Genomic DNA, 18279 nt, shown 5'->3' with positions numbered 1-18279 from the left:
GTAACAAATACACATATAATATATTGTGATCCCCAAAGAGTTTGGTCTTTTCCCATTTCATTAGTTAAATAAAGCTATTTCCTTTCCAACCTAGGGGGATACTGACACATCGTTTTAGTTCTTGAAACCAACCAACAGCATGTTTGCTTTATGAAGTCAGGTAATATCAGTGCCTTCTTAGGGTCCTGCCCATGTATCATATATCATAAAACAAACACATGATCTAGATTAACATTTTGTCACCAGGCTATAAAGTAAGTCAAGATACTGGGAGCTTACACACACACACACACACACACACACACACACACACACACACACACAAAGCATGAATGCATATGTAAACACTCATGCACACATACTCACATACACACACTCATGTACACATACACATACAGTTACGGACACATGAGTGCATATGTATACTCATATATGAACACATACATGTACACACATGCACACACACACACACACACACACACACCACTTTCCAATTTTTATGTAAGATGAACTAAAGTTCTGATCCTCTGATCTTAAAGGCTCCGTACATATTTGTTTTTTTCTCTTGGCTGGCAAGTTCACTGTTTTCTGGACAGTGAGGTTCCGAAATTCTACACAACCTTAGCTTCCCCTCAGATTAGTAGAAAACAATTTACTCATGGTCTACTAATACATCGAGACCTGCAAACCAGAAAGAAGCCGTGAATTCTGCTTTGTGGTTTTCCTCCCTCATGTTGGACCAGGCTCAAGAAACCTCTCCACAGGGTAGCTCCCCAGCTGGAATCATGGCGGGCCTTGTCTGTGTGCCATGATGTTCCATTCGCCTCCATCTGGGAGAATACCCTCCCCGAGACCTATTCTGGAAGGGTCCCAACTTTGGCTGCCAGAATGTGGAAGACATAAGCACACCCACAGTGACTGTCACAGGAAATCGTTGGTGCCATGAATACGAAGCAGACACACACACACACCCCGGGGCGGCTGCTGGGTGGCTTAAACTGTAGCTGGTGGGGATGTCAGAGCTATGTGCTGAATTTTCATGAAGCTGTGCCACTTCAGAGCAAATAAAAACCTGAAGTGTCAGCAGCTGAAGCCAAGGCAGCTCCACAGGCAATGCTTTGGGCAGCAATAAAGGGCAGGCTGTTAAAGACTACTTTACCTTCTGAAAAGAAAGCAGAAGACCGAGTGTCAAGCATTTTCCCAGTAACCCAAAGAGTTCCTTCTCACTGTCTGTATCTTGCTCAGGTTGTAGCCCCCACCCTCAAATTGCAAATTCTTTCCCTCCATCGCCTTTCTTCCCAGTGCTGCCTTGCAAAGTGGCAGCACCCCTGAGGCTTCAGGCTAAAACACAGACGCATTCATTATGGTAGATTTGTGGTCACCTAGCAATCTGTCACTGTCTTCCTCTGGGAACTCTCAGGCACACGGACATCTCTCACACGTGAATGAACGGGTTGTGACAACCTCTCCTTTGCAAAGAAAAGAGCTAACAGATGTGGGTTTTGAGCTGGGCTGCAGGGGGTATGCTGGCCTTCACAAGGATGCAGACATTTTTATAAGGGTGATGATCTTGTTTATCTTGCTCCGTCGTTCAGTCAATGGATACCACTGAATAAATTGTGTGTGTACCAGGCTTGGCACTAGACGGTGAGAATACAAAGATGAGTAAGACACGAATCCTGACTACCAAAATCATCCAGTGCCCGTGCGGAAGGACTCCAACAGACAGCCCCAGCACTGAGTACATTGACGTGCTGAGGCAGGAGGGCAGAGGCGGGAGCGAGCAGGTGGAACTAGGACCGGAAGAACAGAGAAGAGACTCAGGGCCAGTGGGGGATGGCAGAGGAAGCAAGAGAGAACATGGTGTGAGGTGCTGAGCTCACAAACCATGTCTAAAACCAGAGCAGGGCTTGGACGAAGAGAGTCTTGAAAGGAATGCAGGCTAGAGTTCGGGTGCCTGTTACACACAGCGACAGAACAAGATGACATTGGCACCTTCAATTTTTGTGTTCCATTTTAACAGACTTTTTCAGACACAACACACACACACACACACACACACACACTTCTTATACTAGAGAAGACCACATGACCTTCCTCTTAATTCCTGCCTAGACGGCTCTCTTCCTCACTAGAGTGAGTGTACAGGCTGACCCAACCCTAATATCCAGAATCTCATGCCATGTGACCCCTATTAAGTCAGAGAAGAAAGTCTGTAATTCTCAATGAGAGGGGTGAGAAGTAACTGGCTGGAGGTTTAAGAATGAGTAAGAAGGCATTTCAAATCAGTAGAGAGACACCTTTGGGCTAACCAACCAGACATTATGTGAAAAAGACGTGCAAATCTCTGTTTTGTGTAATAAATAAGAACCCAATCATACACTTAGGCTATGAAATTAAAACTATGAAATTAATAGAGGACATGAAACTTTGATTAACTTTGGGGTGGAGGTCCTTTCTAGGCATTTTCAAGAATTTCAGAGGCTATAAAGGGAAATGAGGATGAATCACATTTTCCACCAAATGAACAGGTTTTGAGTCATAAAAGTTTATCACTGAAAAGTTGAAGGAAGATACAGACTGGGAGAAAATTCTAGAATATGTGACAGACCACTGGTTAACAGCTATGAAACATAAAACAACAATGACACAACAAAACCCCAAACAACGACAACAACCCCTTATGAGTTCAGACAAAATTCATAGGGAAAATATATGAAGAGCCAATTTGTAAGAAATAAGGACTAGAAATAATATCAGAGTTTTCCAGCCAAGATTGATTAAATAAACCATAATTTAACTTAAAGGGATCAGGCCTATTTTAAAACAATCACTTACTTTCTGTGTGACCAAAATAAAGAGGCAGGCTAAGACTACAAATTGCATTCCTCAGAATGTGCGGAAGGGCACTATCTATGCTCAGGTCGATTAACGTGGTTGGATAAACTTTTGGAAGCATGATTGGAGGCATCTATGATCTTCCTCTAGACCTCTTGAAACTTACCAAACCAGACAAGCCCCACCCCCAACCAACAGGCAATCATTAAGGGATATAACAAAAATCAAGGCAATGAAAATAGGTGTCATTTTTAAGACAATGTGTCTTGCTTAGATGACATCTCCTCTTGGAATTCCTCCACCCTCCGACACACACTGAGATTGGGGTATAGTTCCAGAATTTTCCTTCCCTGCCAGGTCTCTCTAGAGGAGACTACAATTTAGTTCCAAGTCAGGTAGGTGATGAGCCTGGGATCATGACCCATGCGTGTTGGCTTTTGCAGGAGTTACATCATGTTGTCACACCAATAAGGAAGTAGGCCTTCTAGCAAAGAGATCAGCAGAACTCTGTGGTTGGAGCTAAACTTAGAAGCTACAAGAACTCCTCCAATATAGGTGCTGTCGTGACTCAATGTGAACCCAACACACGGCACCATCACAACTATCCGACAGGGTTGCAAACAACTTCTGACCCAATTACTACAGCAAGGAAATGAACACCATCAATGAGTTTTAAGAGCGAAAGAGTCACGAGGAGAGTGAGGACACAACCTATAAAGATCCCCTAGGGTGGCTACAGCTTGTCTCTCCAAAACCTTATATCTTCCCTGCCTTTCCTGAGGCTAAGCATTAAAGAGGAACATGATTGTTCTCAGAATGTCTGTCAGCGGATGACTTATTTAAAGGAAAGGGTCTTTCCCTTACAGTATCTCTCTGAATATGCTCGTAAACCAGCGGACTCCCTTGTATTTCCAGAGAGGTAGGACAAACAGATTAAAACTCCTCCCAGTTTCCCTTGGGTACTTGAACTCTGAAGCTTCACAGCCTTGCAAAGGAGGAGATCTGACAAAATGATCACGGTATTTTTTAAAGACCAATATACATAAAAATGATCAGGTGGGGGAACATTTCAATGCACGTTTATGCAAATATAAATAGAAGGTCTCTTGAATGAGTATCACATCCCATCGGCACTCTTCAAATCAGCATAGAATGTGTGTGTTTGTGGTTATAAATGTGATGCATGGTTTCAACTGTGAAAAACAGGCTGGTGAGGAGAAAGGCTCCCATGCCTCTCTTCAAAATATAATTGAAAATAAATTTAGAACTGCATGGCTACGCCTGTTCCAAGGGCTTCAGCAGCAGATGACAGCTTCTTGAAGCCACTGAAGACTCAGGTTACAAACACTGTAAGCTGCAAGTGTGCTGGGGCTCACATCCCCGCCCCTCAACCCTCCTAAGAGTCCTCTTCAGAGAGGGTGCTGGGGTAGTTCTATCAAGCCATTTCCTATGTCACATGGAGCAAAGGTATCCAGGGATACTAGTTCAGCTTTCAGGGCAGGAAGGTCAGGTGGAAGGATTTACTTTTCAAATCTGCAGCTCTGTTCTGCTTGGAGGAATTGATATGTGAAAGGAACCTGCTGCCTTTGTATCCTCGTAAAGAGAGGAAACAAAACAAAACAAAACAAAACAAACAAACCAACCAAACAAAATCTGATCCTTTTGCTAATTTGACATGATAATCTTTTTAAGATTTCTTTTAGAAAAAGAAAAAGAAAAAGAAAAAGCCAAGCACACCATTCTATGGATGCTGACGACAGGCTCTCTTGGGAGTAGCTCTTCTAAAACAGGAGCACAGTCAGTCCACTTGCTTCGGAAAAGTGACTTCCATTTGGGGACGCTCAGCTGTCACTCTTCCGGGACATGGATCTGAAAGGGTCCTTTCATGGCTAAGACTCTGTCTGGGCTTACATCCAAACTTAAGCATAACTTCCTTAAGAAACACTCAAATGGTGGTTATCAGGTTAACCCCTAATATGGTCCAGTCTTAAAGGTGAACCCAAATATCATTAACTGACCCCTGCTATGAGAAAATACATTAAAGGTTGAAAGACCTTACTCAAAGAATCTACTTCAGAAAGTTTCTTTAGTGTGTGTGTGGTCTCTTTGTGGAAGGCCAGGGCTTCTCAATCCTGGCCCTTCTTTCTGCCTGTGGTGCTGCTGTGGTAGGGCCTCTTCTGCCCGTCATAGGCCTTCTAGCAGCATCCTTGTCCCTTGTTTATTACACGTGGCCAGTGGAGCTCCCTGTACCTCCCCAGGTATGACAAGCACACTTGTCTCAGAATGGACCACATGGACTCTTGTTGGTGGTAGGAGAAGGTTCCAGCTGAATGTCCATACACACGCACGCGTGTACACACACACACACACACACACACACACACACACAATCAAAATGGAATGTTTATTCTTCACAGAATATTTTCGTATACTTTGTAATTTTCATATACTTTGCCTTCAGGAGAAGAAGGATAACAGCCTACCAAAAAACAATTGGTACACAAAAATGACTCGCCTATTAAATGGGCAGGATGGTTATTTTGAAAATTTCAAATAGCATTTAAGGGAATATTAATTTATTGCACTTACTGAAAAAATTTATGATTATCATTAGTGTATGTCATAATGCATGTGTGGAGGACAGAGAGGGCGTCTGGAAGCTCTTTTTCTCCTTCCACTGTGGGTGCCAGAGGCTAAAACTCATGTTGCCAGACCTGTAGGGCAAGTGTTTTTACCTACTGAGCTGTGCTACCAGTCCAAAACTAAAACTCACAAAGGTTCACTTATTTTGATTTAAGGTATGAGTGTTTTGCCTTTACATTGTATGTATGTCTATTTCCGGAATGCCTGGTACATGTAGAGGCCAGCAAAGGGCATTGGCTCCTCTCGAAATGGACTTACAGGTGGTTATCAGCCATTATGTGGGTGCTGGGAATTGAATATAGTCTCCTGTAAGAGCAGTCAACACGCTTAACTGCTAAACTATCTCTCCAGACCCCCCCCCCAAAGTAATTTTTTGAGGTTGAAAAACTGAGACAAAAATGAGAGATTATCCAAAAAAATGCTTTGTATTAGGAAAGACTCTATGGGGATTTTAGCACTTGAAGTAGATTATTGTGAGAACAGTTCAGAAAATAAACTATAATAGCAGCTGTCATTTAGTATGAGCTATATCTTATGTACACTGTGCATTATGTACATTATAGGTGTATCTGTGTGTACATGCACACGCGTGTGCATGTGCACATGAGTGTGTGTATGTAGTTCTAGGAACTGTGGCAGGCATTTGACAGACAAGTGTTTATTTAATACTTGCAACTCAGCTTGGTAGGAGAGAAAGGATTCTCTGTTTTATAAAAGAGAAAACCTGGGCTTAGAACAGCTCACCACTTAAATTGCAAAAACTTGGCTCAATGCCTTTGGGTGAGTATTTTTAAATTCTCAAGTATTTAATGTACTAAATGAAGAATTTGTGGCATTTTTTATAGGTCTATTTCCTACTTTACAGTGAAGGTAAAGGGCAATTTATATTCAACTCTGTGAGAACTGATCCCCTATATCTTATGTACACTGTACATTATATATTACAGGTGTGTGTGTGTGTGTGTGTGCATGAGGGTGAATATGTGTGAGTGTGTGAGTTTGTGTGTGTGTGCATGAATGTGTGTGTGTGTGTATGTTCATGAGTATGTGTACATATGCATGAGTGTGTATATATGAGTGTGTGCATATGCACGAGTGTGTATGGATGTGTGTGTGTGCGCTTGATAAAGCACAGAAGAGAGAAATTACCCTCTTGAAAATTGAGTGACTTACATCTTACAGAATTGGTTAAGAGGTATTTCTAGTCTATTAAAAGATTCTGTGATACACTGAAGCAATGTAAAGGCAGTTCTGGTCAGTTTTCTATGCTGCTTAGTCAAGAATATTCTTGAATGTTTTTGACAACAAAGTATTATGTAAAATAAATCCACACAAAAAGAAGATTTTTAAGGAAGGGAGTTTAAAGGAAGTATTTGTCATCTCTAACAGCCAGGCATATTTCCAGGGTCTTGCACGAGTCAACTTTCTTGAAATACTTATTACTTTTACTATATATACCTCTGATGGAGGTGTTAATGTGAATTTAAATGGTTTAACATTACAGTAAGAAAGCACGGTGAACTACGTTAGAGAATTAGCATATCTGAAATAATGGGGGACTTTTCTTAACCCTTCTCAGTCACATAGACGTTTCTACTCATCTCCAGCAAAAGAAAAAACAGAAAACCGTACATTTCTGACCAGCTGTGCTCATGCATGTTTGAATTCTGGAACGCGGTCGGTGGGCCACTCGAAACGCACTTTTAGAGAACTTCCAAACTGTAACTCTCTCAGCTGGAGATGACACACTATACTTTCCTGGTTCATTTCCTGGAAATGAACTGAGGAGAGTCAGGAAAGCCAAACAAACCAGCTACCGCTGCTCATGTCAGGACAGGAAGTGGCCCCTTGCTTTCTAGCACAGATGGGACCGCCATACAGGGCAGCTGTATCACCCTTTCTGCATAAACAGGAGATGAAATAGTTTCTTTCCAGGCTGGCCACAAGTCAATGGTAATCAGCTCCTGTGAGCGACCTGGCCAATGTTTTTGAACACATTCGTGTGTGCATGACACATGCACCCTACAGCAAAAGATCCTAACTCTAACTAGGATAATAGTGGTTAATCGGTCTCTTCCCTGTGGGGATTCTTCCCACACTCATTCTAACTGCATTAGGTGCTCTATAGTATTTCTCATCAGTTGAGACCTTAAGGCTAAAGAGACTCTGGTCTGACATAGGGAAAACAGCTGGCTCTGCTCTGGTTGTACAGTGTCTTCTCCAGCCTTCTGACTTTCCGTCTGTATCCCTGAGGATGCAACGCCTCCCTTACATGCTTACCATGAGGACTAGAAGTTTTACATATAACTTGGTACACAGGCTTATAGGCAGAAGTTGTTAATGAAGATGACCCAAATTTGATTTCTCTAGTGTCAACAGTTCCCTTGTAGGTATATAAACTCCTATTAATGGGGTACCAGCGTGATCTTTATTCTGTATCCAATCACCCTTTTGTTCTGTTACAAATGAAATGCTGCCCAGCTGAAACCCCCAGTGTACTGGCTTGAAAACAGAAGGCTATGACCATATTATAAAATGGACATTTATATAATGAGAAATTAAAGGCTGTGGGCTCTCACAGGCTGCCCCAGTTCCGTGGCAGTGCCAACGCTTCCTGAGGAACTCTTTCTGCCACTTCCCACGTGCTGCCTACTTGCTAGGTGTGATGTCTGCTGCATCTCCCCATGCACCTTGTGCTCTGAAATTACTATTATTATGCGTTGTAATCACGAAAGCTGTGCTGGGACATCAAGTACTGGTATCGTTGAGTTCTTTCTGAGAAATTGAAAATACATCTTCTTTTATGAGATTTAAAACAGCTAGCTGATTTATCAGCAAGTCTACGGGGAAGATGCGAGTGCTGAACAATGCTGCAAATCCTCAAGCACTGGGCGGCAGACAGTATATTCTAATAGGCCACTTGAGCTTCCACAAGCAAAATAAACGTAAAACAAATGTAACTACCGTCTAGTATAGCTCAATCGCCTTTACAGGCTGATGAAGAAGGCAAGCCAGGGTGTCCGCTTGCTGAGACTGATTTCATGGTTCCTAGGACTTTTGCCATGAAGACACTATGCATTTCTCTGAAGCAGTAGGTACTACTACAGAACAACATTCAAAACAATGCGACTGCATTTTCGGCTTCCGTATTACATTGCTACCATAGTTTTCTTCCTCTCAAGGACTTGGTAGTTCAGAGTACAAACTTCTCTTTAAATACAAAGGGGTAACATTTGCTTCATGGTTCATGGGAAAGGTGGATTCTGGTCTGGAGTTCTTGTTCCTCTCAGTTTGGTCATTCATCCTGATGTTCCTAGGAGTGGCCCAGCCCTGCATAGAAACCTGCTAAGGTTACTGAGGCCTGCCTGTGTGTTACCATGGCTACTGTCCTCCCTTCTCTAGTGTGATGTCATCCTTTTGACTTATGGTTGTGGAAAAAAGGGTGGTGTTTCTCATCTCTCCACTGTCAGTGGTGAAGGCTCTAGCAACAATATGATTGATGGCAGCACCTCTGGCAGATTTCAGTAAAGGAGATGATTATGATATCTATAAAGTTCCCTCTCCCTTAGAATTCCTATGTTAGCACAATGAGTTGGTGAAGAATGGCTGTCCCTTGTCTAGGTTAAATGTACATGTGACATATAATATTTTGATTGAAGGGAAGTTGCTATATGGTATAATTGGGAGTGGCTAAACAAAACAATATCAGTGGTAGTGTGACAGCCAGGGGCACATCCCAGGCAGTTAGACTTCTAGCAGCCTTCTCCACTGGGAACATAACCGTGACACAGAAGTGTGCAATTACGAGAACCTTCTAAGGAGATGCAAAGCATTTGGCTTTCTCCGTTTGCAGAGCAATTAAGATAATACGAGGGGAAGAGATTAAATATGGTGCTTTTTTTTTTTTCTGGAGCAGAAACTCTTTGGGGAATTGCTCATTGGTTAGAAGGTTAAGGAGTGGGGGGGGGGCAAAGCAGAAGAAGGGGGGAAGAGCGCTGCCTCTGAACACCCCCAATGCCCTACTTCATTAGTCAAAACCTGATCAAGCAGATTAACTCTTTCATGTCAATCACAGCGTGCTTAGATTTTTCACACAATTATTCCTCTCAAGGAGAGTGGATTCTGGATGCTGAGAAATCCTGTCTCTAGATGCCATCTCTGGTGACAGAAGCTCAGGGCTCAGAGAGAGAGGATTCATATTTTCTGGTGAGAAACTCATTCAGTAAAAGCAAGTGTCTTATATGTAGTCCCAGGCAGGCTCCTCCTTACCGTCCCCACCCCACCTCAGCCAGGTCCCAAGGAGTATGGAATGGACTCTGCAGGTGGCTGGCTGAGAGCTTGCACAGACAATTCTTTGAGAAGTTGGTCATTAAATCCATACTGGCTAAGTTGAACGGACACTGAATGACAAACCATTGTTCTACTGCTTATTTGAGCCATTTTTACAACAGGAAATAGAAGTCATATAAATGGAACATATACTTGGGGATAATCCTTCTTGAACCTCCTCGATGTCTCGAGTACATCACAGCAATACATTTTAGGAGTTCTTCCTAAAGACATCAGTGTTTGTGCCCTTTGTCTTCCAAATCAATGAATGATTAAAAAATGAATTAATTACACTTCTGAGTCATTATCAGTATACAGTCTCCCTTATGACTTTGCATAAGAGGACAAAAAAAGATCTTTAAGTGACTTGTATGAGGACCCCTCACATTAAGGACGTGGGCTCTTATGTCCCCATTTCTAGTTTATGACAATAGAACTTAATGCCTACCTCCTCCTCGCTCCTTCTCGTCGTCGGTTTCTCTCAGCAGCTTGCCAACAGAATTGTACCACTTAAATTCTAGGTCAGGAATGCCATAAGCGCTGCAATTAATCAAGGCACTGTTCCCCTCTTTGACTATGATATGGTCAGTTCTGGCAATGATTACGGGCACAGAGCCCAAGACCACATCAGTGCCATTTAAAGTGCTGTTGGTCACACTCTTCGCAGTGGCTAGAGCGGATACTAGGATTAAAAAGGGCACAGAAGGTGGTAAACACACAGTCAGATGGCTCTTCCGAAGACCCATCTTCTTTGCTTGTTCCGTAAGGCCAGAGATGGTTTGCCGATGGAATCTTCTATCAGACCTTACACTGTTCAGAGCAGGCCATGGGACAAACCTGTCCTGGATCCATGGAGTTGGTACTTGATCAAGAATCTGTTTAAAAAAAATAGACACACAAATATTAACATTGATTCTATAAATAAAACTTGTAAAATAAAGCAATCCAATGAAGGTATAAACCTCTACCTTTCTTAACTAAAACATTATGTTCTAGTATTCCACTATAAGTTTATAGGAGTGTAATCTTAATAGTATACATTTACATTTCTGTATTAAAACCATAAGAACAATTATATTCCTTATGTTGAATTGATATTATCTTACTTTTTTTTTTGTTTTGTTTTGTCTTTTTGGTTGTTATTCTTCAGACAGGATATCACATATATAGTCCAGTCTGGTTGCAAATTTGCTATGTAGCTGAAGATAGCTATGAACTCCAAATTCTCCTGCCTCTACCTCCTAAGTACTGGGATTATACACGTAGACCACCACACCTGAATATTACATTACTTGTTAATTTACATTCCTTATTCTTAATTCTATAATATTTCTTGACTTTCCCACTTTTCACTATTAAAGTTCCTTCTACCCAACCCCCTGTCTTCATGATAGCCCAAAGGTTCCTATTTCCTTTTCAAAGCACATGCCTTCCAACACATTTCACTGGTCCCAGCTCAGACTCTGCTGGCATTAGGAAGGACTACTTGAATCAGTCTGGCGTTCTCATAACTCATGATAGCATTCATCCGTCACCCCATTTCCCCATCCCTATGAACTGCATGAACTCTCTCTCTCTCATCAGCGTTAGTTACCAACTGACCAATAGTCACTCACTGAAGTCCCAGGTTTTGATCTTCATCTGCCTCCCCAAGGCTAGGTAACATCATCTGGATATATAGAGTAACATGATGGCTTCTTCTATGTCTAAGGTCTAACTTCCACTTGTTCCTTTATCCCCTCCACCCACCCCCCATTTCATCCACTATACCTCTAGCCACACCCAGTGTCCAAATTCTAAATTCTAAAGTTCCAGCAATTCCCAGGTTCTAAATAAACCTTTAGCTGCCGTCTGCCATCTCTGCAGATATCTTTCCCTTCTCCCTGGGCTCTCTGACCCTTGTTTTTTCTTAGTCTCTCTCCCCACATATGACTTGCATGTTTTATTTATGTGTTATTCAGACCCAACTACATAGACCACACTCTACAAAGTCTTCTCTCCTTATCTTCATGACACATTTACTCAGCTCGTAGATGACCTTGATCACACCAGCTGCCTCCCTCACATCTACACCCAGGAGGTAGTGAGCTGCTGGGAAGAATTGCTTAACCATGTAATCACTAAGATAATGAAGGAATGAATGCTGACTCTGGCCAGGCACTGGGGACATCTGGCAGTCTTCCTGCACTCATTTGGTTTAGGACTGTCTTTCCACAATGCTTATGACATCATCAGCTTGAGAATCAAGTGTCTTAAGCCAGCGGTATTCTAATCTTTAAGCAGCGGAGACCGTCTTTCGTCTACCAGTGCTTCAGGTCATAAATCCCCAGTACTTATTCTGCCTTTCGGAAAGCATCTTGAATCTCATGCTCAGTTGCTCGCATGCCATTCCCCCCCCCCCCCCCCATACTCTCTTGTTCTATATTTTACTTGCTCTTTCATTAAGTAGCCCTTGTTAGGTCCACCATCACTCCTTGTTGCCAAGTGGTTGTCTTCCCCTACCCAAAGCATTATGGCAATTGGTTCTCTTTCCAGGGTTGTACATTTAGTTATTACTGAATGCTTTTTTTATGTGAGGTAGAGCCTCACTTTAAAACCTAGACTGGCACTGAACTCACAGACATCCTACTTCTGTATCCCCAAGAGAGACATGAGCCACCATGCCCAAGACCCGCTGTCATTCTTGCTTCTTAGGTTTCTATTAATTCCCAGGGTTCATCATTAGCTCTGCCCCCTTTTTAATGCATAACCCTTTTTAAGGTTTCACCTACCACTTTTATTCTCACCCAAACCCTATTGTGTCCAAAGCCATTTTTAAATCCCCTTTCCTGAGTTTCTTCTGGTCACTGTGGTCAACTTCCCACAAGACATCTTTGACTGGATCTTCTGTATAGACCTCAAATTTAACAGTATAGAGGCAAATACATTTTTATACACAAAATATGCTTTATTTCTTGGATGCCTGATCTTTGCTCAGTGCCCCACTATCTGGGAAGGCTGGATGCATATTCTCATCTCCTAGAGCTTCAGTAGACACTGCTGAGTTCACTTCAGGACCCACAATGACTAGCCCAAAGGACATCCCCAAATGCCGCAATAGTGGCACTTGATTCTGAGACATAACAAACAGCTATCTAACTTGAACTAAGGCCCACTCATTTTGATAGTGCCACCCCTATGGCCTACACATGACTGGAATGGTCAACACACCCTAGTAGACAATCAACAACTTCTAACTGTATTCTACTGTCTTATTCTTAAACTCAAAGTTAAGTGGAACTCCTACTCCTTGTTCTAGAAAATTCTTTTGGCAGCAGATGGAGACTCCTATAGAGATGCAGTAACTGGTCAAAATGTAGAGAGAATAGGTGTCAGTGAGGTACCCAAGCCTTATTAGTATATCTCTACTACAACTCTTACACCAAAGGCTCAGGGGACATGGTGGAAGAAGTGGAAAGATTTTAAGATCCAGAGACTTGATAACCCTGACAGGTTATTCTATTCCCTAGTGGTTGGCCCTAAACACAGGGGCATATGAACAGCAATAAATTGACTCAGTAGACTATATACAAGTACATGACAATAATAAGTTTAGAAGAAGAGGAAATGAACCTGGGAGCTATTCACTGTGAGGAGAAGTTGGATAGGGAGAGGGATGAAAATGATATACACACAGTATATTCACATAGAACATTCTCAGGGAAACATTTAAAATGTAATAAATAGATGTGACCCTGATAGATTGGCCATGCTGAAGTGGATAGGTTGCATATCCCAGAATATCATATACAACATTGTGATGGTTCATATATGATTGGCCCAGGGAGTGACCCTACTGGGAGGTGTGTCACTGTGGGTGAGGGCTTAAGACCTTCACCCTAGTTGCCTGGAAGTCAGTCTTCTACTAGCAGCCTTCAGATGAAGATGTAAAACTCTCAGCTCCTGCACCATATCTGCCTGGATGCTGCCATGTTTCTGCCTTGATGACAATGAACTGAACCTCTGAGCCTGTAAACCAGCCCCAATTAAATGTTGTCTCTTATAAAACTTGCATTGGTCATGGTATCTGTTCACAGCAGTAAAACACTATCGAAGATAAACATTCTCAAGAAAACATTTAAAACTTAATAAACGGATGTGACCCCTGACCAATTGACCACGCTGAAGTGGGTTGCATAGCCAAGAATATATCACAGCACAAATTGAACTTGAAGAAATCATCAAGAAAAAAAATTAAGAAAGAAAACAGAGAAAGAAGGTGGGTAGGTTTTGGGAGGAGTTGTGGGAAGGGGATGAACAGGATCAAAATCAATTATATGAAAATTTCAAAGAACTAATAAGAATACGTAAATAAATGAATTAAAAATCAAAAGTGCAATTAAAAATATTGGTTGGAACTTTTCCCATCCTTGCCACTGCTGCTTCTGAGAAACTGTGTGGCAGTAAGGGTCATTTCCGGCTTCATATCATCTCTCAGAAGTCGTGAGGCAGTCTTTTGCAGCATCTGTTTGTTCTTTCTGTAGCTCCCGCCCGATTTCTATAGCCTTCTACAGGAACTGCCTTCTGTAGCCCAAACCGTTTAGCGCTGTTCCTTTGTCTCTCTTCTCCCCATCCCACAAAAATCTGAATTCTAACCCTTTCACACATTCAAAAGGTATTTATCGAACAATTCTCTTGGGCAGACTCTCCTCTCAGTCTTGGAGATACAAGAGTAGAAAGCAATGGTGGTTTATGATAAGTGGAGCTCACAGTCTCCTGGGAGAAACAGAAAAGAAGTACAGACATATAAAAATAAGAGTATCAATATGAGAGGCAGGTTTTGAAATGCACACTGTGATTACTTGGTACCAAGTTAGCTAGTTAGGAAAGACTTCCCTGAGAAAGTGACACAGAGTCAGGGCCTTCAGTGCCAAGACCTGGGAGAAGAGAACTCTGGGTAAACAGGAGCAGAAGAGGCAGGTCCTGGATGAGGAAGTACCACCCAGTGGGTACTACAAGGTGGGTGACAGTAAGGCAGGCTCTGGCCACCGATTTTGCAGGTCAGAATAAGGAGTCTGCATCTTAGCTAATGCTCACTGAGAACATGATGCAAACAATTTTCAAACTCACAGAAGTATCATATACATACAGTAATCCATACCCATTTTAGGTATATGCCAATATAACTGTCACAATAAATATAATTAAGATACTTTTCTCACCCAAAATTCCATGTTACCTGCTTCCCAGTTTCTATGATCCAGCCTAGAGTTTCTTGAGCATCGCTCCAATGGGTTAAAGCTCTCTTCCCCACATGGAGACTTAGTTGTTTTACCACCATCTGTAGAAGACTCTCCTTTCTCCAATGCTTACCTTGCCTTCTTATCAAATACTATCATATGTGGGTGGGTCTATTTCTAAACTTCTTATTCTGTTCCACTGATGCTGAGATTGTCTCCTTATGCCAATATGGTAGAGGCCACTCCCTCATTCATCTATACTGTCTGGTTTGCTTTTGCCACATAGGAAGCTCAGCATATGATTGGCGAATGAACAGAGACTCTCCAAGGGAAGGGATCATACTGCTGGTTTCCAACACTATCCACCCAAAGAGGTAACTATTGATGATAACATCATCTGGCCACTTTTTATTTTACTTTTTTTTAGAAGAAAGAAAAGAGTTTTCTCCACAGTTTCCTTGGGAGTCTAGTGCCTACTGTCTCAGCATAGCCAACACCCTCCCCATTAACAAGAACCTTATGGTGTCGAGGCAGGCTAGACCCCTATGTGACTCCGGAAACAGCTTCCTTTATTTGGCTGACCTTGTGATTTCCTCTCATCAGGGTGGTTAAAGGTCGACATGTTCAGTGCAGAAGAGTGGTTAGAGCAGGGCTTCAGCTAGGAGTGGGACTTGAGGTTATCAAAGGTTAGACTTTTATTGGGCAAGTGCTTACAGAGCACAAGACAGGTCTGTGTACACTGAGAACTGCTTATCACCTGCCTTGTTAAACAAGAATGCCTGACTCCACCTACGAAGCTATCTTTACTGGAGCTGGGCTTCTAAGTCTCCTGTCTAAGTTATGCTATTTAGAGAATGTAGCTTGGTGGCTTCAAGCCATATTGATTGTCACCCTGGCACCAGAAGCCATTGCAGTAGTTTCTAGTTTTGGATCCTTTGGATGTGCATTGATGTTTTTGCCTACATATATGTAGGCAAAATATATCTGCCTCACACATATATCTGTGTGAGGGAGTTGGATTCCCTAGAGCTGGAATTACAGACAGCTATGAGCGGGTTATGTGGGTGCTGGGAATTGAACACGGGTCCTCTGGAAGAGCAGCTGGTACTCTTACCAGCTGAGCCAACTCTTCAGCCCTTGGGTCCTTTGTAGTCACTCTGGTCTGAGAATTCAAAGGCTTGCCTCTTTGGGTGTCACACTGAAGTGGCACACTGGATTTTCTCATTTCTCTGTCTCTCTGTCTTCCTGTCTCTGTCTCTCTGCCCCCCCCTTCTCTCTCTCTCTCCCTCCCCTCTCTCTCTTAACTTCTAAGGCAGAGCAAATGCCCTTAAGCTAAGGGTAAGATAAAATGGCAGGACTTTAAAAAAAAATAATATGACTAAAGAGACCATAGCCCTTTTCACAGGGAAAATACAACCGATATTCATTAAAAAATAACATGCAGGTCAAGAGCTGTTTCTTCTCAGAGGCTGGTCTTGTTGGCACTGCGTTCTCAAGTGCATCCTTTGTGCTAGCAAGAATAAAGAGGACACTACAGTGCTATTTTAATATACTTGGGACAGATCCGAGTGGTTTCTGGACCTGGCTCCTCAGAGTCTCTGAGGTGAGTAGACACAGTCACTTGCATTTTAATATGGGTATTGTAGTTAGCAAGCTGTCAAACTTCCCTTCTTACTCCTAGTCCGTCTCACTATGAAGATTCTAATGGGCAGGTAACACAATGCAAAGACCATACAGAATATTTGGCTTACTTAGAGAAAAGAAAAACCAAAAACATGAAAATTTAGTTTGAAGGATTTTGGAGAGTCATAATTAGCGGTTATTTTAGGTTATTTTAGTTTGGAGAGTCATAATTAGCGGTTATTTTAGGAAGTCAGTCTATTGCATGCCGTGCCCTTTCACGTCTATAACATTAGCATTTTTTAAGTGGTCGATATATGGCCAAGCACACGGGGGATGATCAGTGCTATAAGCTAAGTAAGTCATAGGTCACGGCTGCTCACAGTCTAGCTGGAGAGAGGGACAGCTGCCTCTAGGTGATGCAGCCAGCTGGAGAGGTACATCTAGGTCGTATTTGTCGAATGCTCCCCAGAGCTTTGCTGTCTTCCCCTTGCCCTTGTGGCATGTTCCAGGGCTCGTGGTGTCCCTGCGGCATCTGCTATTCCTGTGGAACTTCTGGTACTCTTCCTACCCCCACCTTCTTTCATGGTGAGGAATTGTCACATACAGACCCTCAGGATTCCCTTAGTAAAAGGCACTAGGAATCACATTGACACACATGCCTAAAGAAGCTAGACTTCTGTGGAATCCAGTGGTTCATGGGTAAATTACAACGCCCTGCCCAAAGCACAGAAGATATCACATGACTGGATGTTGAGGCAATAATCTACAAATGAAGTTTTTGAAGAAGAACCTATCAGACTGGGATCTGACAGCATCATGAAAAGTTTAGTTAATAATACTCTAACTTTGTGAAAGACAATGGAGGCGCCAAAGCGTAATAAATGTGAGTACTGTAATCCAGCAGCTTAAAATGCAGTCCTTCAAAATGTGAGAACAAAGAGTGTGAGTTTCAAAGGCAGGGCTTAACAAAAGCTATAATGGGCAAATTGTTAAGCTTCATGTGTTTGTGTGGGGCCTCTGGGAAAACTTTCCTAGGATACTTTATCTTCTATAAATAGAAAAAAAAAGAAAATGTGTGGCAAACATCAAATGTTCTTTTGTTAATTGGACCCTTCCCTATTTCCCAATTCTTGTATTTTATCTCTAAGTATTTAATAGGATGCTCTGTTGAATCTGTTTCTTTCTTTTCCTGAAGGACTATAGATGATGTATTTATAGAGGAAAAAGGGGGTATCTTGTTAAGAGTGTTTTAAACTAAATGAATATACATTATTGTTTTCTGTCTTGGCTGTGTTATTACTGGCACCTTTCCATCAATGGGGTCCAACACTCTGTTTAGTCACACAATGAGGTTTTGTCACAACATCTGAGTCAGCACTGTTCTCTCTGGCGCACAGGTGATTCAGTGAGCCCAAGAAACACCTTTTGGTTGAGGAAACATTCCTGCTAAGTTTCCATGCATGCACAGAGGAGGAGACTGGGGAGGCAGGCTTGTCCAGACGGTATGGGTGGTGGTGTGGAATGCTGAAGACGGGCACTCCGTTTACAAAGGTCACCCTGCTCAGAACTCAGTGGCTGCTGATGCGGAGGTCGCTAGGAGACCGCCACACTATCCGAGGACAGAAGG

At 42.4% G+C, this 18279-nt stretch overlaps 1 protein-coding gene across 1 annotated transcript in view; it reads right to left on the bottom strand.

Moving 5' to 3' along the window:
• Mfap3l (microfibril associated protein 3 like) overlaps positions 1–18279 on the bottom strand; it is a 41649-nt gene that overhangs the window by 8731 nt on the left and 14639 nt on the right. Inside the window, exon 2 of the mRNA XM_052162489.1 lies at positions 10259–10685. Within this exon, the coding sequence (XP_052018449.1) occupies positions 10259–10556 (298 nt within the window). The 5' untranslated portion in view covers positions 10557–10685. The remainder of the gene's footprint in view (positions 1–10258; positions 10686–18279) is intronic.

The sequence above is a fragment of the Apodemus sylvaticus genome, chromosome 18 (genome assembly GCF_947179515.1).
Source record: "Apodemus sylvaticus chromosome 18, mApoSyl1.1, whole genome shotgun sequence".
NCBI lineage: Eukaryota > Metazoa > Chordata > Mammalia > Rodentia > Muridae > Apodemus > Apodemus sylvaticus.
Note: the sequence above shows the minus strand (reverse complement) of the source record. Positions and strands in the feature narration are given on the sequence as shown.